This window comes from Opisthorchis viverrini, assembly GCF_000715545.1.
Source record: "Opisthorchis viverrini unplaced genomic scaffold opera_v5_173, whole genome shotgun sequence".
Classification (NCBI taxonomy): domain Eukaryota; kingdom Metazoa; phylum Platyhelminthes; class Trematoda; order Opisthorchiida; family Opisthorchiidae; genus Opisthorchis; species Opisthorchis viverrini.
Genome location: NW_008751827.1, coordinates 773,409 through 798,596, shown reverse-complemented (window position 1 = coordinate 798,596; position 25,188 = coordinate 773,409). Strand labels below are relative to the sequence as shown.

Below are 25,188 nucleotides of genomic sequence, written 5' to 3'. Positions count from 1 at the left end.
GTTGTACTTATGAACTCCTCCGATCACTAAGTTCGAGGCTTCCCCCTCGCCGATACTACACAGCGTGCTGTCGACAACCTTTTTCGATTACCCCCCCCCCCCAACAGCCAACGCCAGAATTCCGCTCGTTATCATATGCAAGATAATTCCCGAACTATAGAGGAAAATGTTGGTAGCTCAGGTATCGTAGATGGTGGTCGTTGGCTTGTTCGCTGAGCTGGGCAATTTGATTGCAAACGTTTCATCACCACTCGAGGTGACATCATCAGTGCGTTATTGTGGAGCGTGGTAGTGCGTAGCGGTGGGTTGGTGGTTGTGCTACCAACCCACCGCTACGCAATACCACGCTCCACAATAACGCACTGATGATGTCACCTCGAGTGGTGATGAAACGTTTGCAATCAAATTGCCCAGCTCAGCGAACAAGCCAACGACCACCATCTACGATACCTGAGCTACCAACATTTTCCTCTATAGTTCGGGAATTATCTTGCATATGATAACGAGCGGAATTCTGGCGTTGGCTGTTGGGGGGGGGGATAATCGAAAAAGGTTGTCGACAGCACGCTGTGTAGTATCGGCGAGGGGGAAGCCTCGAACTTAGTGATCGGAGGAGTTCATAAGTACAACTAGTCCCAGGTTAAGTAGAATTTCTAGTAAGGCATTAACAGTGAGTCTCAGAGTGACGGAGATATCACGGTAATAATATTCGGTGATTGGTAATCCTAATCTCGTTTATTTATGCATTGAACTTCTTTCTCAAAAATACGGAAGTATTGTGCACATGGGGCATCCCTAACGGAAATCACTAGCAGTGCACGTTCCCTGGATTCTAGAGTACATTCGAATCCTCGAGTTTTCTCTAAGCTGATTAACTGTGTGAATAACCTGCACTTACACAAGACTTAACTTACTCCCCATAGTGGTGGATCTGCATCACGTCGTCTGGTTTTGACCGGCTTCTAAGGTGATGACTCTCACAAATAACCTGATGTGATGTTCTGAGTTCGGGACAAGACTAATTATCGAAGGAAGTCTTGCTTTCCGCTCTAAAATAATGTTGACGAAAGGTTCGCCGGCAACAGACTTGACATGACAACTTGATAATAAAGCGCCCATAGTCAAACTGAATGCTGCGGTCTCTTCGCACTTTCTTGACTGGGGCACATGTGATATTCCTTGAACATATCTGGAAAGCCTGCAGTCCATGGCAAATAACCGAACCAAGTGGCGTGCATAGTGTCACGTTCTAGCTGGATTGTCCAGCAGAAATTGATCTACCAATGTGCGCTGAACTTGCATTGGGCGAGGTTCGGGAAGGATGCAGATTTGTTGACATTGAAGGCGTCCTGCTCTGACATACTCGAAGGTTGGGAGTGTGTGGAGATTTCGGAATTTTCAGTGGGGGGTTCGTTTTTTAATTGAAGCCAATTTATGCTGGAAAGCTGACCAACGATGTACAGCCGTTTCATCCTGATTGAAAATCATCAGGTAGTTTCGAATCCGCAGCCTCTCGGCTAGTAGTTTGGACATAACTGTTCGGCCACGAGAGGCTGACTGCCGGTGATTAATTCGCAATTAGGCAGCAAATAGTGTCACACACCCTTCAATTTCGGAATCAAGTTCATGTGGTTGCGTATCTATTGTATCTTCGACTGGTGAGATCACAGATGGTGTCACCAATTATGCGAAATTTTCGTCCTTCTGAAATACTACTTACATTTCGTGAGTAGCATGAACATTTGCTTGTTTAGTTGTAGGTGGTTACAAGTTTCAAGCTGTCTGGGAAACCCTGGCAAGCGGGTCAAACCATTCAGAATAATCAAACGTGAAAAGTTCACCTCTTCAAACGTGATGATTTATATGCAGCCAGCATGCACTGGTGGAGTAGTGGTAAAACGCTCACCTTGAATATAAGATATCCGGAGTTCAAGCTCCAACACGACTGATGCTTTGCACCGCTGATGAGCTCTAATAAGAGAGGAACTCGAGTCTAATGCTCCCCCCTTTTGGTACGATATCACCAGAATAACTGTGTCAGGACAGGAGTGGGAATGTTCAGACTAAAGTGATGTGAACACGAGTTTACTTGTATGTTGGGTCAAGCAGTTGATGAGCCAGGATCAGGGAATGTTCCTAAAAGTCATCAATGCGGGAGGGGGTAGCGAAATGCACTCATCTGTAGACGAATTTGGTTTTGACGGGAGACTTACCTGGAACCCAGCTAAATCTCTCGTTTATGAGGTCTTTCAGCAACCTTATGAGTAGTGTATTACGTCGTCAATGAGGGGTTTGGAAATTTAAAACCGTCCTTACGCTACGACACCACTGCTAATTGACGTGGTAACGCAGATACTGGTATAGTGAAGGGTTGTCATATTTTTCATGTAAGTGCGTCTGGCGAATGTCTGTAAACAAAACACGAACATCCTGGTATGTCCCTGCATAGAGACCTCATTCAGTCACACAAACCATCGAGCCTATCGGGCGTCCAACACAGCTAGTTTGAATTGACTGACAGATTGGAAGCGAATACACCTCCCCTGCCTAACCAACCGGCGAATGGACGATCGCCATGAGTCATCGTTTGAAGAATGCGTTGCATCCTCGTGATGTGCGTGTGTATACGTTTGTGTGAACAAGTGAGTGAATTAGAGAACAGTTGTCACAAGTTTGCCCACCTGAAACCGCACAGTTTCGTATGTGGACGTGTGGTAGCTGTAAAAGCTAAAGAAACCGGTGATGGCTGCAAGTGACAGACAACAGGAAAGCACGAATGAAGTTTGTGCATGTTAACCACCGAGTAAAACGTCAACCATCATAGGGATGGCTAGCGCCCACACATTCTTATGTTTGTCCTTCTGATGATGTCGAGGCTACGACATGCCTGTGTTTTTGATTGCACGGGGTGTGGGGCTACTAACTAGGCGATTCATAGCTCGGTCGAATTTCAGTAGTTTTTGAGTCTTATCATGTGATGTGCATGTGTGTGCAACCATCTACGGTTGTCTTCAGAAATAGACGCAGATGCATGTGGCCAGCGCTACTACACTAGGGTATGAGGTCTAGTTAGCGAATGTGGTGAGACCAAATGCGATGAAACGACCTGCTCAGATTCTGTGACTCATTCAAGTGATATCGGACTGCAAATCAATTCACCGGATATAGATGGTACGTAGGACGCGCGCGCATGTCAATATGCGCTTGTGAGTTTAGTAAAATCAAACGCATTTGTCATGTGAAATGCCCGAGAAGGCGCTGGTTGGAAAGCATCCGTAATCGACGCTAGAAATAACGGAATCTGGTGTTAGGGATCTGAACAGGATGACTACTAACCCACAACTAAGTATTATGTTGGTTTTTGCGTTCAGCAAGAAAACGTTTGGGTGCGGAATGGCGTTTGCAGTAATGGCTAGCAAAATGAACAACCCATACATAGCTTTGCAGTAATGGCTAGCAAAATGAACAACACAATTCCCCATAGCTACCTATGTGCTTCACCACTGCCTTCGGTCTATCATGTGGGCCCGACGTAAGATTCAATGTTAACTGAACAAGCTGCAACGGCGTGAAAGACCAAAGGGTCTTTTGTATATCTAGTCTTGAAACGTTTTCAAGAAAAAGAAGGTGCTTATTGCAGATTGAACCTGAGTCGTTCAGTTGGTGAGCTATGATCTCATGCCATCAACGCGCCACTCCTTTTCTGATTACAGAGAAACCACTTTGGAATTTAATCAGGGAACATGCAGAAAGTTATTAAGGGTTCCTCTTGCTTTTGGTCGGGTCTGGTCCAGAGCAGCAGTGACCAAGAGAACAAGGCCCTGCACACGAAATTACATTCGGGCAATATAGTTTACTGAGAACATAAACTCATTTGCAACGAGCCAGCTTAGTTATATTTGGGTTACACACACACGTACATACACTTCAACTAAGAAGTTCTTTGCAAGAAGCAAAGGTGTACGAGGACCTTATGAGAAGAGCGTCACCGGCGGGATGTTTCAGGTTGCTATCCTTCCTGGGGATGTACTAGGGGTCCATCTGAACGATGTGCAAATGCTGTATTGGTAAGTTGCAAAAAGCCTGAATGCCAGAGGCGTCATACCCTATAGACTGTTATCATCACAGGTTATCGGTCACTCATTATAGGAACCTTGCTTTGTGAAGTACTGGAGTTTATGTTGCTGCAAGAAACCAGATTATACACTGACACGAAACTGTCGTAATTGATGTGTGCATTTTAAACGTCATCAAGTCGACTGGCTTTGTGAGGTAACATTATTATTCTGTGGACATATGCTCAAAATACATGGAATGCTGTGCGCCTGTTTCATCCTGAGAGTAATCCTTTTCATTCACTAATGTCAGTACTTGTGATCAAAAGTACTGAGATTATGAAGAAAATGTCAAAGAAACTTGGTACGGTTGTACTCCTCAGAAAAGACCAAACCACCCAAGATATGCTACTCTCCAGGGAAAGCTACTTTCGATCACTCACCTCAGGCGGCCTCTCAAGATGGGAGCGACGGCACAGTGTCGCCTCTAGTCACTATCGAGTTATGACCAGCTTACGGATTTTTAAGTTGGTACCTTGTCAACGAGGTGCGTGCAGTCGAGCAGGCACGATGCACAGACACGTATTTTTAGCACTTCAAGAGAACCAGCTGAGTTTTCAGGAGTATATAACGACCATTCCGCTTACTCACAAAGCACGTTCAAGCAATAAAACAGTTTCCCTACTGAACAACCGTACACTTGTGGATACACGAAGGACTGATCAACCAGTACTGCTGAAATTTATGCGCAAATGTGTGTTGTACTACTTAACAAAGTGCAGTCAGCTACATTCTGTCAGGACGTACAATTTAGCGATGATTGGGAGCAGTGGTTTTACAAAAATCTTGCGACCTCCCCGTTTTTGGTCAGTTTGGACGCGCAGCTGAAGTTCTTGCTGCATTAAACTCCGTATTTGTAAACAAGCTTCAGACCTGCTTCCAAATAAGCATATGGAGATGAACCAGATGACTGGCAGTTATGCTTTAAGTAAGAAAGTTCTGATAAGACTGACTGACTCTGGCTGTCGAAAACCCTTCGACAGTCCACGAACGATTTCATCCTTCTTTGGGCTCAGTTTCTGAATTTATGTTCTATGTGAATGAATCTATGAATCTGATAAATACACTCATTTGTGCACCAATTTGGTTTTATTGGCGTGCAATGTAGTTCCGCCGTTAATGCGCGACTTAATAAGAGGTACGTGGTACGTTCTCCCATCTGGAATTGCGATTTAATAAGAGGAAGGTACGTGGTACGTTCTCCCATCTGGAATTGAACAACCTGGCGATAGCTCAGACCTAGTGCTTGGTTCGTGTGGTATGGTAAATAGGCCGAAAAGAGTTACAACTGGGCCATTTACTTTTTCTCTGGTTTTAACGATAGACTCAAGTGGACCCTAGCTGACTAGCTGGTTTATGGTATTTTTTATAGACCAGAGATCCAGCTGGGACTCAGTTCAGTCTCCCATTGCAACCGAATTGATGTGTCGCTGAGTGTATTTCATGAAAAAGTGGCAGAAATCAGCATCACCGGAAATTAATGTTCTAGTTATTGACTGAATCAACTCGGTTTGTTGCCCCCCAAAGAGTTTGGAGTGTCTCATTGCTTACTGAAATTAGCTCTGGCACGAATCATGATTCATAGCTTACTTCGCCCGACAGTGGACCAACGTGAGAACTCAGCTTAGGATATGCTGTCATATGTTAAGGCTTCTCGATTTTGAGACTAACATATCCGGCCTTATTCACCCCCGTCAATAGCATTACGTACTGACAACAACCGACTACTACTGAAGCGTAACCTAAGCTGTATGACTGTTTCAGCAACTTCTTCAGTCCTGAAAAGTACCCTGATATGGATATGTGCTTTTGTGTGTGACGTGTTCTTCCTGTGTTTTCACACGCATATTTCTGCAACCTGATTGCCAAGCTCTGCAAACATATGAACAAGCAATAATACGGTTTCGTTTAACTTGCATTCCTACCAAACTTGCGTACTGACTGGATCACTACGGCTCTTGGTACGTCTTGAGAAATTAACCTAGGCTTTCCGCGTGAACGAAAAGTTTTCATTGGTATCAAACCATCAGAGTAATGTTTAGAAACCTGAAGTGGGACTTGAAGTGTCTCTCGGGTTCTACTTTAGAGGCGGCGGCATTGTTTAACAAAACAGTGCTAAAGTGATTTTGTTTCTGCACTCCCATTCATCTTGTCTTCACCAGTAACTCTACTTATGCGTTGAGGTGTTGCCGAACACAAAAGCTTGCAGAACGAGTTGCTCTGAGACATCACAACTTTACACAACAAACTCTAAATACAGATTTTTATTGGTCAGTGATCTCCTACTATGCGTAGATCATGTTGACCGGGAAATAGGATTCGCCTGCCGGCCACTCATGTGTTTCTGAGTAGCATGGGCTGAACAATGTTAGTCCGAGATATTGTTATACGAAACGCGTGAGTGGAAGGCGCTTGTCATTAAAAAAAAACTGAATTTAAATTGTCAAGAAAACCGAATTATCAACTACAAGGGTGGACTTCAAAAACGCGATTCCCGTTGTTCGTCGAGCTTTTTTAGACTAGAGAGAAAAAACGGAAGCCTATATACCAAGTGGTGTTCTCTGTCGCGTTCATTTCACAAGGGCAGTCGGTACGACCCTAATGGCTAGAATTCGGATGTTTGCCTTCGTGCGTGGCTGGGAGATAACTTCTCACGAATGCTTGTCAAAAGCTTATTCTAATCAAATTTCTTTTGGCTCACTCGCTCACACGCACGCACGTCAACAAACAGTTTCTGTGTAGCTCTGATTGCACCAGAGGTTGGATTTGTGGCTGAGGTGTGTGTATAGGGAAAAAATCAAAACTGCATAAATGGACAGTGAGGTTCACAATATAGGGGAGCCGAGATAGAATAGTTGACTGTTTTTATAATTGCACATTCAAGCTGACAGGGACTTTGGGTGGTGGCTGTCCGACGAATGTGTGCACGTGCTTTCGTGCAGTTGTAAGAAAGTAGGTAGGTGGTGTGTGTGTGTGTGTGTATGTCTAGCTGCGCGTTTGTCGATGTTTCCTTTTTGAATGATATGTCATGATGAGAATGACGACTACGCCGATGAGTCAGCCATTTCGCTTGTCTGATGCCTGGGTCAAACTATGGTTTATATTGAATAGGAAACGAAGAGTGTGTGTGGACACCCACGCCCATCTCAGTTGTGCACAAGTTACTGAACATGTTTAATTATTCCGATTAGGGCAGTGATATGCCCAAAATGGATACAACAACAAGTCTAAGCAAATCTCATTCTCATTCAGCTGGACCCTGAAACACATGCGTTCAGCAAAAACAATCTAGGTCAGGCGGTTTTTCCCCCTGAAAACAGAGTTCGCTTGTATATCCGATACCTGTGTGAACAGCACCGTGGCAATGCACAGTATCCACACATGTATGTGTCACGGAAGAGGGTGATATGGATTCGACATAAACAAAACGAGGAAGACATGACGGACAATGGTCAGTGAAGCGTGAAGTACGTTGGGAAACACGTGTCACGCTCTAGTTGGTTTGGGACGGGTGTGATGAGCTGTTGCACAAACGCCTGTGTTCATATCACAACACACAAAAGATCACGAAACATTTTTTTTTCGAAAATAAATGCGGCAATCGCATTGGTTTAGACTGAACAGGTGAGTCACATGGAGTAGAAGCAAGCGCATTGTTCTAGAAAAAAGACAGCCACAGCTAGGTCTTCAGCCGTGTTGCGTTAACGACTATTTTTTGTCCTCACGGAACAATTGATAACTCTTGGTTCTGAATTTGCTGACACAAGAACTGTAACGTTTTTGGAACTTTGACTCTAATACTTGTAGCAAGTACCTCTAACCGTGGTAAGTATGTTGGCATTCTCACACACTCTAACTTTACTGCTGAGTCGATCACCACTACAACTAGCCGTGCCAAAGTTTTTTCACCTGATACCGTCGCTAGCAAGTGTTGCTTCTGTTGTTTGCTTCGGTTAATTTGCTCTAACGATGAGTGCATAGAAGGCGTACGGAACGAAGCCCTGTCAACTTTGGTATCGACTCCAACGAGTGTATTCGGGGTTCGCAACAGGTACTACAGTGGGAATAAATAGCTGAACTTGGCGTAAGTGTCGAAAACTATATTTAGCATAGGACAGAACATGTCTTGCATTCAGTGGACTTTCGACAAGCTTCCTCATTAGAAAGACCATTCCCAAATCAGATTGGGGGTATCGTCGAGAGAACACTTTACTTTCATATCGCCCCTGATGACATAGAGACCAAAGTGAAAGAAAATCAGCGAAGTACACTCCTTTGCAAACAAACTTGGTTTTGCGAGAGACTCAACTGGAACCCAGCTGAATCTCTCCGTTTTGATGTTTTCAGGCTGTTGAGGAGTTTTCAGCAACCTTATGAGTAGTGCATTACAAATAAAAGAAAATCACATTTACAACACACCTTACACTTAGGCTCTAAGACTTGGTGAGCGGTCAGAATGCAACTACAAGCGGATGCCCTAAGAATCTTCATTCTATATTTCATGGACTGGAGTTTAAAAAGGTTTCAACAACAATACAGATAATGTTCACCCAAATTTTGGTACGGGAGTAATTATGTTGACAATCACACCGATCTGGTTCGACAGAAAACCTTTAAAAACTCTCCACTCCAGACTCGACGCAAATCAGGAGAAACAGATGAGCGAGTGTACATGAAGATGAAATCTACGGCCTACTAGGGAAGAGTGTGATCTGCATGAATCGAAAAGAGAAAGTGAACTGGCTTCCGAATGGTAGCCAAAGCAGCTAACCAATCCGCAAAAATTACTTAGCCTAGTCCAAGCACTGCATCAAATCAGGGCTGCAAAGGTGTCAGTTGATTGCGAACATATCCATTTCCTCCCTAACCTGTTGGAGTAGGGAGTGGATTCAACGGTCAACTGAACAGATTGGAAATTCCTACTGAAGCCATAGGCGAACGCTATGGTATGGACTAATCCAGGAGAGAAGCTTGCTTAAAAGGGAAGGATGGGTAGCCAGTAGTAGAAAGATAGGTCATTCTTAGGATTTCACATTTTGGGTCGAATGCAGATGTTCTCACTTTCATAAGCCCTCAAGTGCAGAGGTAGCAATAGATTTAAAAGATGAAATCATAAAATACAGTGGCTTTTGAAGTGCATGCTGGAAAATGATTGCCGTTGGATGATTTTTGCAATTTATTTGGGCCGTTCGTAGCCATCGAAGAAAGCACACTGTTTTGGAAATCGATGTGATCTCATGCCTCAGACATCAGTTTGCTTAGCTTACATTTAACAACGTTGGTAAAAAAACTTTGCCAAAGTGACTTACAAATTTGACAGCAGGTCAGGTGGAATGTTGCCAGACAACGTTGTGGTGCATCAGCTGAGCGGCAGCGAACTAAATTGCTGTCTTGTGATCTGTCACCTTCAAGGGTTTCGAGACAGAGTGCACAAGGTTCAGCTTGCATCCCGCTATCCGTTGGCAGTTGTGTGCTGTCCTCTTCTGTGCTGGACTTGACGCATTCCTGTCCCTTCGGGACACGCGGACTATTTTCAGTCCAGGTTGAGGGAGATGGACGAATCACAGGTTTGAACGGACTGTGTACAACATGTCGAAAGATGGGAGTCTGTTGCGGACTTATGCCGGAAGAACTGTTAGATTGTACTTGTTGTGTCTGACGTAACGTCTCGTATGGATGCTGTTTTATCTCAGAACGAAACCGCAAACAACTGTGTGCACTGATATCTCCCGATTTGATCGGAGACAATCTCCTGTCTTCCTCCGGACTGAGGTCACCAATTGGACGAAAGGTGGTGGAGCACGCATGCCTTGAGGGAAAAAGGTCAAATAAGGTCACAGTATGAACAACCGGCTCATAAAACATCACTTACAGTCTATTTTTCAGTAGTATTAGAAACCGCTGAGCACTGGTATAACCACGATATTAAAAAAATACGAGCGGTGAGACAATATCAGCTAAAATGGCGAAACCGGTTGTGGGCTGTCGACGGATTTTCAGCAGATACATACATACATACAGCAGATACATTACATGTATCGCGATATGTCGAATATCGTAGCGACTGAAACATAAGGCGGCCTGGTGCAGCACATTCAGTTGCCCGAAAAATATCACAAACGAGAGATTCAGTTGGGTTCTAGGTGAGCCTCTCGAAAAACCAAATTAGTTTGCAAATGAGTATATATTCGCAAATTTCGTGCAATTTGGTTCAAAGTAGAACATAAGGTTGACGGAAACCCGGGGACTGCGCCTAACTGGTGAGCCCCAAAAAGGGCGAAACCGGTGGTGGGCTGTCGACGGATTTTCAGCAACCTTATGAGTAGTATATTACAAAGATATAAAATGAAGAGTTCTTGTGGAAAGTAAGGGCTTATGAGTGTATATAACATAGCTGAAGACTGTGATTTGATCCTCTCAGTAATAGAGTTTACCAAAGCAAAGATAAGAGCCAAGTATTCTTTGCGAAGAAGTCTTAATTAGGTGTAACAAACCTTGGAAATATTGGAGTGCCACGAAATTAAGGGCAAACTAGCCGTCCATCTGTGTTATTTCTTCACGAAGAGACTGCATCTTACCGTGGTATGACGGCTTGTGCACCTCCATGATTCACTGAGCTATACATGTACGTGTGACACCTACAGAGTCCCTCATACCAGGTTAGTCAGTGGCCATTTGGTTGGTCAAGTTGGGGGCTGTAACTTGAATTCTTAATTCCTCCTTAAAAATGGAGGCGACTTGCGATTTCGGCCATTTGGTCCTCCAAGTTGGGGGCTGTAACTTGAATTCTTAATTCCTCCTTAAAAATGGAGGCGACTTGCGATTTCGCGCCTCAGGATTTTCTCTGCTGAACTGGACTGGGTTTGTCATGCAAGTTAGAGTATTGTTAGAAATATATCAGACTTACAATACTGATTGAAGGTTATGGAGGTGGGACGCAGGGTGATGCAAAGCATGAAAACTCGATACTCATCGGCTTTCAAGTAAGTAGGCTTTTGTTGCTATAAGACTGGGGTAATCTTCGTCATAAGTCACCTTGTTTCACAGTTCTCATTAAATTTTGGGTAGGCAATACGAAAATAACGTGTTACTAATGACTCAGACGACGAAAGCTGGTGATCACCGTACATCGACATTTCCCAGTCTCTAAGTAATCTAGAGGGATAGTAATTTCGCAAGATGAATGAAGCTCCAGTCTGAGAAGTCACTTGAGGAGCTAGTCAGTACTACGTGATGTGTTTCCCGTGAATAAAGGATGCGTGACACTATACCCCGTTTAAATGTAAGTTAGTCACACTGCTGATTAGCCACTTGTGACCGAACGGCTAAGTGTTCGAAGTATTGGCCGGGAGGTCGCGGGTACGAAACTCCCTGCAGGAGTTTCTCACTGCTGTTGATTCCCAATAGGGATGAAAGAGCTGCGTAGTGCTTCGTGGCTTTTCAGTATAGACTGACTTATGAGATGAAATTTCAGTTGAAAATTATCGAATCTTTTCACGCCACTATGAACTCGTCAATCAATTTACGGAACACCTAGCTGTGTTTTCCCAGATGAAAAGAAAATTTCATCACATAAATAGAATCTGTTTCAATTACCGACATGATTGGATCTTCATTACGTCAATATAGAGGGCGTGCGACACAGTTGGCATCACTTGCCTCCTTCTATGAAGGGGGTCCACCCACATCAAGGGAAATAGCAGAGCAAAACTAACTGGTAGCTTGAGCTGACCCATGCATGCCACAGATGACTGGCTTAGTTGTCAGAACATAGGTGAAGCGTGCAGTTGGGTGTGCGGGGTGGGATTGTGTCCGTCTCTGCCATAACACAAGTTGGCATGGACTGAGCTTGACCTTGTAACATTACTTCGGCTGGTGAAGCGCGCGTATTCCGCCTAGTGCCCATAACGATTGCGTTCAAAGGGACTTGGTCAACTCTCAGACAGCCGGCCAGCTGCAGCTATAACCTTTGATTGATGAAAGGTGCATCCATTGCCTGGTCTCTGTACCATACGTGTACGATTATTCATACAATTACTTTCACATGACTCGATCAAAACTGTTCCTATACTTCATAGCAAAGATCAGCCCAATTTGAATACCTTGCCACAATATTACTCCACTACTTAGCGTTGACTAGCACTAAGCGGGCTTTAGGCTATTCAGTGGCAGTTAACAAAGAATTACCCTAAACTGCCTGATTGGTAGCGATTTTTTGGAAAGGTAAGCTGTGTGGCATTCCGGATTTCCCTGTCAACATGCAACGATCTCAGGAGCAATGAAACAAGCGGTTGGCATGGACTGAGCTTGACCTTGTAACATTACTTCGGCTGGTGAAGCGCGCGTATTCCGCCTAGTGCCCATAACGATTGCGTTCAAAGGGACTTGGTCAACTCTCAGACAGCCGGCCAGCTGCAGCTATAACCTTTGATTGATGAAAGGTGCATCCATTGCCTGGTCTCTGTACCATACGTGTACGATTATTCATACAATTACTTTCACATGACTCGATCAAAACTGTTCCTATACTTCATAGCAAAGATCAGCCCAATTTGAATACCTTGCCACAATATTACTCCACTACTTAGCGTTGACTAGCACTAAGCGGGCTTTAGGCTATTCAGTGGCAGTTAACAAAGAATTACCCTAAACTGCCTGATTGGTAGCGATTTTTTGGAAAGGTAAGCTGTGTGGCATTCCGGATTTCCCTGTCAACATGCAATGATCTCAGGAGCAATGAAACAAACGGTTCAGAAGTTCATCACTTGTTTTGGGGAAGGACCACTAAGATTTTGAGATTTACTAAACCCCAAGTTAAAATAACTACTATCAATATCCCTGTTGAGTTCGACCTGTTTTAATTCTTGGTCACCCAAACTAAATATGGTGACATATATCTTTGTACTACTCATAAGGTTGCTGAAAATCCGTCGACAGCCCACCACCGGTTTCGCCCTTTTTGGGGCTCATCGGGTAGACGTAGTCGCCGAGTTTCTGTCAACCTTATATCCTACTTTGAACCAAATTGCATGAAATTAGCGAATATACACTCATTTGCAAACTAATTTGGTTTTTCGAGAGAATCACCTAGAACCCAACTGAATCTCTCGTTTGTGATGTTCTCAGGCGGTCTGGTGCAGCACATTAAGTTGCTAAGTCGCTGATATAGTGACACGCTAATATGGTGCACGCACCAAAACAGAATTCGTCCAAAAAGGGATAAAGTATAGCATGAATAGTTACAGCCAGCTGACCCAGCAACCAGGACTATCAGTTACTACCATCTGGCAAAAACCTCCTTTTTCGCGCTTCATCACCTACTGGCGGGCAGCAAATAAATAACTTCGTATCGCGCTTGTAACACCGCCCTGGAGACAAAAACACCACCCCTTGGTCGCGTATCCTCGTTGCTGGTCCACGTTTGCTGACACCGTCATCTACGTTACAGTCATGTGCAACGGTTGTGACAATCGGCGCGTGTTGATTGCGAAGCGTGTGCTGGTAAGAACCAGCAATGCGGTTAGCTGCCTTTTTATGAGGCATTTACACCGCTGTCATCAGCTGCATGGCTTCCCCGCTGATGTTGCACTCTGTCGGAGCTAAGCCACTGTTGTGTACGCTGCGTTCAATGCTCGACAAATAGAGGGTGGAGACAACAAAAAACCGATGAATCATGTGTCTGAAAGGTCAGTGGTGCCTCGCAAACTGTTCGGTATTTCTGGCGTCGGCAAGTTGATGCTTGACAATAACTCAACAGTCTCACTTGCCCGTATGACTCCCTCGACCGCGCATCGCAATACGGATGCGGGTCGTTCGAAAATTCAGAGCACCAATCACTGTCTACAGTTGCATGCTTCGTTTGATAGCATAACTGTACAATCAAAACTGGCACGCTGAGGCATGGGGAAAGTGATGAAATATGCCGTCTCGTGGATTGTGAAGTCTATCTCCTACGAAGTATTACTCTTGAGTCAAAAAGCAAATGCAATTCTATTTGACAGTTCTAATATGCTTACCTCATGTCTTCTAATAAGTTGTAAAAAACCGGACACGTAATGGAATGCAATTGAGGGTATGAAACGCTTCAACGTCGTTAATCAGCGAAGGGTCACACTTTACGTTTTACTTGTAAACTTAACGAGTGGACTTAAGGGAGGACTACCCAGTTGATGGAGAAGTCCAAGTGTAAACAGAACGGAGGATGATTTTAGAGGTACACCTTGTGATCTATGTATGCAGTTATGGGATTTTTCCCTGATCAGTACTTCGAAGGACAATGTTTCTCTCACAACGACAGAGCGTAGGTGATGTATTGAGGGGGAGACAGTGTGAGTATGGAAGAGCCCACTGGTCGCGGTAAGTATTTTCCGAAATATCACTCAACACAAGACTTATGATGATGAATGAGGATATGAGTTTCGTTGAAATCATGAGGACCTCGAATATCCGCCAGAATGAGAAAAGCGAAGTGTGCGCCGAAACTCAAGTGATAAAGCACACTGAAAGAAAAAAGATAGGTCTTATTCTCTTATTCACTGAATGCCCATTCGGGATATAGCGATTCAACTGTGTCCAAAACATTGCTGGATTCATTGTTTGTTAGATGTGAAAGCATGCTGTTTTAGCGAAATACACTCATTTGCAAACAAATTTGGTTTTGCGAGAGACTCACCTGGAACCCAGCTGAATCTCTCGTTTATGATGTTTCTGAGCAAACGAGCAGTTTCAAGTAGAATTTAAAGGTTACTGGGAATTCGGGGACTGCGTCTAACTGATGAGCCCTAAGAAGGACGAAACCGGTCGTGGGCTGTCGACGAATTTTCAGCAACCTTACGTATATACATACTATTTTAGTGGAACCAATCAAAATTTTCCTTATTGAGTTCTTTGTATCCGCCATGACTGTGCAACAACAAACACTAGTAAACTTTGCTTCCAAAAAGACAATGATGAACGTTTTCCGTATCTGGGTTTGCATCTACTCTTGTTTTCCTCTGAACACGATTCATGCTATGCGCCGCCCCTCCCCCAAGTTTGCCTCAATGTGATAGCTATTCACGTTTAAACAGGCCGCCCCCAGCTTAGGGTCTTATGGGTTTCGGAGTATTATTACTATTGCTATTATTGGTAATTCATGTCTCTTACGCTTGTCAGGTCGTCTCACTGTTATGTGCTTCTTATCTGAACTTGAGACGTTACAGTCAGATGGTGGTAGATGTCACAACAGACATTCCACCGAACTCGGGAAGAGAAGATTAACTGAAAAGGACCTGCCTCATAGAAACTGCCCTCCCACGCATTATTTTCAGAGGAGGGTCAGATTGTGGTGCTGTTTGTGGGCGTCGTTGCGCAGAACCATCCCCGCTCTCCTCTAGATTATACGCGCTGGCTGCCTGGAGTCGCGACCCTTCAACACTATCGGAAGAACTGGTCCGTGACAGTGTGGTGCTTGTCGGATTGGTGCTGCCACTGTCGATCGTAGCACCTGCACTTTCGTTATCCAGTCGAGATACAGCTTTGATGTCCTTGGTTAAAGTCGAGAGCTCTTGACACTCTGGAGAATTTTGAACTTTTTCGTTGAGCAGAGCAAGTAGTTGGGGTGTACGAGGCGAGTTAATGCCGGAGCGATGTGGGTAAATAGCTTTTGGCATGGCGAGCGGTAGGAGCGTTTGTGTTTCCTTCATCGCACCTGTGGTAGCAGATTTAGAGTCAACATCAGATACAGAGATAAGAGAGCATTTGTGTCCTCTCGGTAGTTCACATCTCCGTGTGAGCTTTGAATTCTGATATTGATGAATCAGGGATTCGGCCTGAGAGAGCAAACAAAGATAACATAAGGAGGTATTCGGGCACTGTGAAATTGTTACTGCAACTGAAACCGAAGATAGCCTAGGCAGGATGAGACTGGAAATTAAATCGTCACAGTGAAGCAAGAAGCTAACCCTTCAATGACCTATCCGTGGAAATAAGGCTTGTGTCCGTGTGGATTTTCTCAAGCATATAAAAAGTACTAATAAAAGCAATATATCAGCACCAGTTACTGACGCTTAACTAAAATACGACAATAAAACAAGGGTGCCCCGATGAGGGGTGAATTAGAGATGACAAGAGCTTAATTCAGGAAGTTCCAAACCCTTGTGGAAAGCGATCAGGCGCCTCGTAGTCATACTCTCGAAAAAAGTGAAAATAACTGCAGCTGAGCATTATATCAGGATAAGACAGCCACAGGAAGATCGACACAGAATCCTTGAAAGGCCCTACGCAACACAAAACCAACATAAAAAAGGTAAACTTCAGCTAGTGGACCGGTTAGGTGAAATATGTGTAGGGTTTTCTGATGTATGCAGAGGTCAGGCAAACAAACAAAACGAATCCCGACAGGCTGGAGGACGGATATGCATTCATTCATAGCCGATATTGCATGGTAAAATTGCTCTGATTTTACAAACTCTTTTAGAGTTTCTGTTCCGGGGATGTGGGTCATTAGTATATTCCAGACTATCACTGTTGATCAGTTATACCAGCTCTTTTCGAAAATCAACACTTAATTTGAAAACCAGCAATCATAGTTGTTGGAGTTGGGCTACCCGATAAGCCCCACGAAGAGCGAAAACTGTAATCGGCTGTCGAAGACTTTTCAGAAACCGTATAAGTAGTGTGGCATGTCAAGAAAATATACCGTGATGTTTTGAATATTGTATCAACTGCAACATGAGGCGGCCTTTGTGTAGCAGTCGGTTGAAGCTCGTAAACGAGAGCTTCAGTCACTCTACCGTTTACACTAATGCGATTTGAAAACGAGAGCACTTTTTCGATGTGGTACAGCTTGATGCTCACTTAGAACATGAGGTTGATGGAAACTCGGAGCTATGCCTACCTGACGAGCCGAAAGAAAGGCGAAGTCAGCAGTGGGTCGCCAAAGAGTTTTTAGCAACTTTAAGAGGTGCCGTATGTCAAGAACACGGACAAACTGGTTCGTTGTGAACAGAGTGCGTAGCTCATAGGTGGGCAAGATACCCAAAACAAATAAGAGAGTGGGGGACAATGCTAGGTAGGGGAAAGTTACATGAAACTTTTCTTTCAATTTTTTAAGGTTCAAGTTTCCTCGAAGGACCCTCTTTTGCAAGTGGTCGGCTGAATAAGCCATAAGGAAGCCTCAAACAGAGGGAGGATTTTTCCTCTTCGCCTATATGTATTAGTATTGTTGTCTATGCCTACCTGACGAGCCGAAAGAAAGGCGAAGTCAGCAGTGGGTCGCCAAAGAGTTTTTAGCAACTTTAAGAGGTGCCGTATGTCAAGAACACGGACAAACTGGTTCGTTGTGAACAGAGTGCGTAGCTCATAGGTGGGCAAGATACCCAAAACAAATAAGAGAGTGGGGGACAATGCTAGGTAGGGGAAAGTTACATGAAACTTTTCAATCTTTTAAGGTTCAAGTTTCCTCGAAGGACTCTCTTTTGCAAGTGGTCGGTTGAATAAGCCACAAGGAAGCCTCAAACAGAGGGAGGCTTTTTTCTCTTCGCCTATATGTATTAGTATTGTTGTCTCGTAGAACATGCTGTTCTCGACCTGCTGATCCCGCTATGTATAGACGGGAACCAAATCAGCTGCTAAAGTACTCAGCCAAACAATACACACAGACCGAACATTGACCCTGGTGGTGCGTGCACAAGGTTGGTTTCCTTTTTATGCGGAGATTTTAACCGCTTACCCGGACGTAATCTAACTGACCCTTTCACTGAAGGTCTACAGCAACCCTGGCACTTAAGGCGTGTGCTTTTAAATGGCGATCAGCCAGACATCCTGAAGGGAGTCCCGATTCGTCTTTTCAACTCAAGTATCTGTGTCTATACTCTCAAACGTCTGAAGAGGACTATGCCGAATGGATCATCCAGAAATTTAGATCTCGAAGAGATCCAAAGGATTCCAAGTTCATATGCATTTGAGTGTCAGACCTTGTCTTTGATTCCTTTCGGTGAGCTGGTTAACTCGGACACAAACTTGGTCACTCTGCGTGCACTCACCAACGCGCATTAGATTTGGCGAGCGCCTCAGTTTAGCGATACATCAAAGTGCAATTCCAATTCAGTGAACAGATCAACCTGAGTACCAAAGTTCCCGACCGAACTTAACTTGGAGTATAGCACCGAAGCAGGCTTGCCACTGGAACGGCTTCGTCCGCTGATAAGTATCTGCGCGCAATGCTGCTTAATCCACTCGATCTCAGGGAAATCAAGAGGTAACGGCTACGATGAGCTATTGGCATGTCGGTGAAAGTAGGGCCGATAAGAAAAAGTCCTGTATATATGAAGATATCAAGATGAGTGATCGTGAAAGACAAGGGGGGATTCGAAAACCTAGGGTAGAAAAAACTCCAGTGAACGGGTATTCGATTGGAGCGCATAACGATGATTGGCTCAGCACGGCCGTGCAGCCAGATTGAGTTTCTGGAATCCTGAACTCTGCTGGAAGAATTACTGAGTAGAAGTTTCAACTGATCGTGCTGGGATTTCCACCATTGTGGGCCGTTGTGAAGGTGTGATTTGAAACTAATGTGCAAAAATGTAGTCAAGCTATATGGCAAGAAAGTGAAAAGTAAGATTAGGTGGAAAGCACAGGCACAAGTGCCTTAATAACCGTAAGTAACGAATGGTTGCTCCCTAACTTGACAGGCTTGCAGCAGGCCTGAGGTGAAGAGGTTCACAAAAGTACACGGCCAGGTACCACTTCAGATTTTTGCAAGATGTTGCAGCCCATTTAAATGGCAGTGGCTTATTGGTCAATGCACATTTCCGACGAGCAATGGGTTTCATTTATTCGCCGTCTCTGTAGGATATACTTTTATAGGGCTGTTCAGGCTGTAATTCAGAGGGATGGACCTGCCAGTAGACAATCATCCAACTCTCCCTACACATATGATCTAGGTCGAGCATTCAGTGAGACATCCTTCGAATTAGTTTTGTATGTTGACAATAACTCGAAACCAGCCGTTCGTTTACTGACCATCTCCGCGGAGAGCTCATTATAACTTGAGCTCATAGTGATATGGTACTAACAATAGCAATATGCATTTGTTCTCACATCCGCAGGGGCGCATCAAAAAAGGCTAACAGAACGCGATCAAACGACACCGGGAAGAAAAAGATGGAGCAGGAATGAACATTGAGTAGTAATGGAGAACGGGACAGAAAGCTGAATACAGGTCGGGAAGTTGGTCTTGCGTGAAATAAGCGTACATGCAGGTGGAAGGCCAACAAAGACTGGAGCTGAAAGGTATTAATTTCCTGTGACCTTGGTAGCACGATAAACAAAAACGAGGAGGTTCTAGATAAGCTATTTCAGGGTACTTTCCAAATTAAAGAATACTGGAAGGTGTACAGTATAAGAGAGGTGTGTTCACCTATATAGAGGTGATATAGGAAACGATGTGCCACTGAATGTCGAATAGAACAAAACCAGTTCCGCTGCATTTGAAGTAGTTGATTTATTCAGTAGGCTTATGAACAGCGACACTAACCAGCTGAACTTGTTAACGAGCTAGTTAAGCGATAAAGATGTCCGGGTCTTCTCTTAGGGAGAAAAACCGAGACATTGTCGTGGACTATCAGGAACAATTCTTTCGTTCACCTACATTTGACTTTAGTATTGAGATTTCACTTTTTATCGGGCGTTCTCCCTTTAAAAAAGCATTACTGATGAAGATCACCGCTTGTTTTGCGAATCTGATGACTTTCCTAAGGCCACCAGATATCAGAACTAAAAGTTAGGTAACGCAAAAACTGATCGTTTTCACGAACACAGGGTTTATTCAGGATGAGTTGGCAGCTTGACTGAAAACACTCTGAATATCGCTCAAAAACAGCAACAAGCTCATCTATTCATGTGTACGTAGGCTTTCTTGATGGATCGTTTCGAGCCTTATCTATACGAGTAAGCGCAAAACGTGTGCACGCTTCAGAGAATCCAATCGCGACAGGATTAAGATTGCGAACTAACATGGTCGCTGACACATGATTCCTTCCTTTTCCGGTCATGCACTCACGTGGTGTGAGGGTTTAGACAGAATAAACATTTGTGTTCGTCACGTGGCTGCGCTAAGGTCACATACATGGTATGACGAAGGTCTGTCTGGTTCTGGGAAGGTCATTCGGAGTGGGTAGAAGCATGAACGAAAACAAAACAATGCTCGTTGAGCGTTAAGGGAAAGAGGTTTCCGTATGCTTCTTCAACTGGCATACACAGCAACATACAACAGCAGTCTGTCCAGAATGTCATCAGGATTAGCTCATGAACCGGGTTTTACTCTGTAAACGACATTGCAGAGGCATGTGCGAACAATCAACCTGGTGGAGGTGATCCTTTCAAGCTAGTCTCATATGGGTCACACTGTCGTGGTGGGTGAGCTATTTCTGCGGACGGTTTGGACAGAATGACCACCTACGTTCGTCATATGGACACATCAAGGCCAGACAAGAAGACAAGGTCAATCGAGAAGTGGAAGTAACAGCGAAACCACTGTGGAATTAAGCGGATCAATTAGCTCTAGGTGGTTTGTCATGCTGTGGCACTGTGGAGTGTTTGCTGGCTAAAGTGGATTGAACTTAACTAGTTCGTGTTCACGCTGCCCGATGAGTTTGGAGAATAATGGGGAGGGTTAACAATGGGTATTCAAAAAATCTCAGTCAAGCAGTCGATGAAAAACTGATGTTAGTAGCGGCAGTAGCAGGTAGCTCTGGGTATTGGAGGGAAGTCTTAGGGAAAAGCCATTAAACAGACAGGCAAAGATCGTGAGAAATCCGTTTCAAACTTCTGCAGCCCACCAAACCCAGTAGGTCGGCATGAATGGTCTGTTAAAATTGGAAGAAAGGTCACCAGATACCAACGAAAGATTTTCACCTAGACGGCTCTAATTGACAGCAATTTAGATGTGGATGTTTTCATAATCTGATGAGACAAAAATTCCGAACCACAACACACTTAAATGTATAATGATGTAAAATAGTTGTGTGTGGGAATTGGACCGCTTATATCTTTCGGAGACGGCTGAACCAACTTGTGGAGTGAAAAAATGGCTTTTACGAAAGAAGGCGTACGAATTTGGAACGATTTCTAACCGTGGACATATTTTATAGTTCATTTTTGAACGCAGCGATGTACGTGGCGCGATACAATCATGAAATAAATTGAAGACCACTCAGGTTTCAATCGGCTTGCACAACTAGTCAACAGAATGTTTTTGAGCATACTATTCTTATGAAATTCTCAAGCACAAACGTCGGTTTTTGTCCCTTCTTTCGTTGAGGGTGAGCACAGACTCGGTACACTTCGTGAAAATTGTTTTCGGCATAGTCACCTTGTTACTGATGAACATCGATGTTCGATGGGGCACAACTCATTATCTTGTTGGGAAGTACCGTGTTTTTTGTGGGCTCATTTGATGTGAAGTCTTGCACTCAGACCGACCAAGTCTGTGTGGAACGGCATTGATAGTCTTTTCACAAACCATTGCAGCACAACCTCTGATGATCGGTGTCATCCAAAATAAATTCCTCCTCATGCTAGGACGATCTCCAAATCCGATCTACTAACTTGGGTTAATGACGTCAACTTTCGGCGTTGCGTATTATAAATTATTATTTTACTGTTCCAGATAACTTAGAACCATTCGCAACTGTTTTGGAAGCCAGTTTTGCATGTTTTCTTCTCACTTGTTTCGATAATTTTCACACAACATGCAACACTTCCTTAACTAATTACTCGCTAAACTACTAGAATAGTTGCTGAGAGAAATCCATTCCTTATGCATGTGCATGCGTGTGTAGGAGCACCCAGTAGTGCGAACTGGGGTTACAGTGGAAGAGTCAAATGACAACAGGTGTGATTCCTAACCGGTGGATAAACATCGACTTTGACAGGGCCTCTAAAGCTGCTGAGATAATTCCGCATTATCAGCTGACCGGGATGTAATGCACCAATCAATAGCCTAAGCGGATGTGTCGTTTAAATTACCACTGGTATAGGTTAATTTAAGTGGGCTAGACAGTGTACGATATCGTCCTCAATTATCCAGTCATCATCATCATCATCATAAAGAGACAGCAACATCAGTGTTGACACCAGTGGTTCACTGCTGTACAACCATAAAGTTTATTTATGGTTATCTTTAGCGCCTTAGAGTGAAAAGAAGAGAAAAAGAGTGGGTGGGGGAGGAGACCTAGTGCTGGCCTGTATCAAGCGTTCTGAGGTGCCTACACTTTCAAGCGCTCAATCAGGCAATCTGGAAAGAAACTGAATTGGGAGGGGTATGTCCGGAGACTACGTTCTAAAACACTTCGAGTGTGCCAGGTTAATGCCAAAAGATGACATTATGATGGCCAGTATACTCAACAGGGCTTGTACTTCACCTTGGTCTTCAAAGATGAGGGTGATGTCGTCTACATACTCCAAATTGACAAGGCTCTCAACAGCAGCAATTTGAACGCCGGAGTTTCGAAGACCTTCCAGCGCTCACCTCAGTATTTCATCAACGACGAAGTTGAACAAAAACGGAGAGAGTGGACGTCCTTGTCAGACACCACTTTTTGTAGGGAAGCCTTTGGAGAGCTCACCATACATTATCACACGCCCTGGAGTATGTGAATATAAGGACTGAATTATTCTCACAAGCTGCTAGAGCATACCCTGTTGAGCAAGTGTAGTTGACAGCAATGACCGATCGACGAAGTCGAACGCACTCTTGAAGTCATGGAACACCAAAATTGTGGGTCGTCTGTACATACGGCGCTGCTCTAACACCTGACGGAGTGTGGAGATATGGTCAACACAGCTTCTACCCTGTCCAACCCCACCGATTCTCATGAGTGAAGGCTTCGCGTGCCACTATAAGACGACGGAGAATTAGTGAGGTCAGAAGCCTTGTCACAACAGGAGTAAAAAAAACACCGCTGTGGTTACTGCATTCATTGCGATTACCCAGTTAGATGTGCTTAATCTACCGAGAGGCCCTACTTTTACCCAGTCAATCATAGGGATGGCTTAAGACAACTTACCTTGCTGGTAGGAAGTGGGACATTCAGCAAGCACGGATCATCCGCGGAAATTTTTAAAATTCGAAGCATTACAAATAGCACGTGGACACAGGGTTGGTTGACCGGTGGGACCACTCTGGGAACCGACTCAGCTGGTCTTCTTGGACTGCTGTCATCAGCTGGTGGATAATCTTGACAGTTGCAAAGTTGCGGACCAATGACAACATGAAAACGAGGTCGTCTGCGAACCGAACCGAGTGGTGTTGGGTCTACACATTCGTCACCTGCGTGCTGAGCGTTGTTACGACAAGTCTGGGTGGTACGCGAAACGAGGACGAAAGCATTCGGTGCAGGTTGGCAGACGAGAACAAACGAACGAGTCAGTGCTTGTTTAATTGACTGCTCCGTACCAGACGGTTTAAGTTCTGTTAGCTCGCTCCGCTCGCAAGATGCCGGGCTTCGTTTGAAGTTGAACTGCACACGGATTGTTGAATCCTTTGTGGGTGACGTGACACGCACATACATCGCTCAGAAACACATCGGTAAACGGCCTCTGGGACGATAAGACTGAAAAATGGAACAAAACAAACACAAATTTGTGCAAACTTGTTTCTGGATTAGGTGAGATCATGAAATATTAAATTGAGTTAACTTGAAGGATTTTTTATTTCCTACATTCCGCGAAGTGAAATTTAACGATTCTGTGGGACGGGGAACTAAATCAGAAGGGAATTGACCTATCCACCAATTATTAGCAATTCCGACAATGGGTTCTTACGGTGTCAGTCGTTCATGAGGGTGGATGGTTCTATGCTGTCTCTAGTATGTCAGTGGATGCATGAATTGATCGTACGATTAATGCATAATCCACGTCAGTTTAGTATGCTTGGAATCCAGTCCAATGATTATCGGTACTGTTTGCGACATGACAGAGTACATATAAAATCGATTCGCAGCACCAGGGGGGTGGGCCAAAGGTTCTAGGTTTCAAGCAGTTGATCATTCCATACCGGCACGAGGGATGACAGGTAACTACCCAGAAGACTACTGGTACATCTCGCTTACAGTCTCCTGTTACCATCCCTTCCGGGACAGGCATCTTCCTGGTGGCCCACTGTATGGATAACGTACGAAGACTGATATTAAAACAGCAAACAATGGTCTTTCTGTTGAAAAATGACGTCCTGTTATGCGTTCAGAAAGGACGAGAAAGAACTGAAAGAGAGACGATAGAATATTTTGATTCTTTGTGACAGAGTGTCTGCCAGTTAATCTAATCTAAAAAGAGAATGGTCATCACTTCTCATCATTCATAGACATTGACTTTCCGGCCTTACGGGAAATCATCAATACCGCGTGCGATTGGGAACAATGTGGAACAATGCGATAAAGATAATTACAAATCTAAATCCCCAGTGCCAATTATCATGGCAAGGCTCAACGTACTGTTAGGTATCTTGTGAACATTGTGGACCTCATTTTCGCAATCTTGTTGAAGTTACTGTGAAGGTCCCCTCTATGTTTAGTTTACATGCCAACAATTGCCGAATAATAAAGAGACTATTGTTTGATGATTCAAAGCCACCTTCTGTTCCACTGGTTATGGTTGAGTCAGGCTTCGAAAACCGTCAGACTTCCCTTTACTCAGACAGTTTGAGCGACGGTTCAAACGCCTACAAAGAATGAGAGTTCTTAATGAGATGCGTTGGAAACAGAAAACCCTGAGGCAGGAATGTGTTCTGGTAGGATCTGTTTAGCACCCTTGGTGTTTAGAATTTATAATTTCTCGAGATTATTACCCTGTGAAACTAACTGCCTCTGATATTCGAGTTTCTTTTCGTCGGAATGGTACGCGGTCAATGTGTATTTACTCGTGTACCTACTGGCTGATCAGGCATATGCCAGTAATTAGGTGGTACTAGGCATTATTTCCAACAAACAGTTCGAAATGCACTCAGTCGGGGGAAATTGTGAAGAACGCCCGACCACCGTGTAATGGGAGGATGTCCTGCAAGTGGAAATTTATTTGGTGCCATGAGAGAACT

At 44.2% G+C, this 25,188-nt stretch overlaps 1 protein-coding gene across 1 annotated transcript in view; it reads right to left on the bottom strand.

Moving 5' to 3' along the window:
- T265_07440 (hypothetical protein) overlaps positions 1–25,188 on the bottom strand; it is a gene marked incomplete at both ends in the record, with an annotated part of 100,160 nt that overhangs the window by 55,856 nt on the left and 19,116 nt on the right. Inside the window, 4 exons of the mRNA XM_009172958.1 lie at positions 9,425–9,924; positions 14,788–14,798; positions 15,386–15,925; positions 23,165–23,670. Of these exons, the coding sequence (XP_009171222.1) occupies positions 9,425–9,924; positions 14,788–14,798; positions 15,386–15,925; positions 23,165–23,670 (1,557 nt within the window). The remainder of the gene's footprint in view (positions 1–9,424; positions 9,925–14,787; positions 14,799–15,385; positions 15,926–23,164; positions 23,671–25,188) is intronic.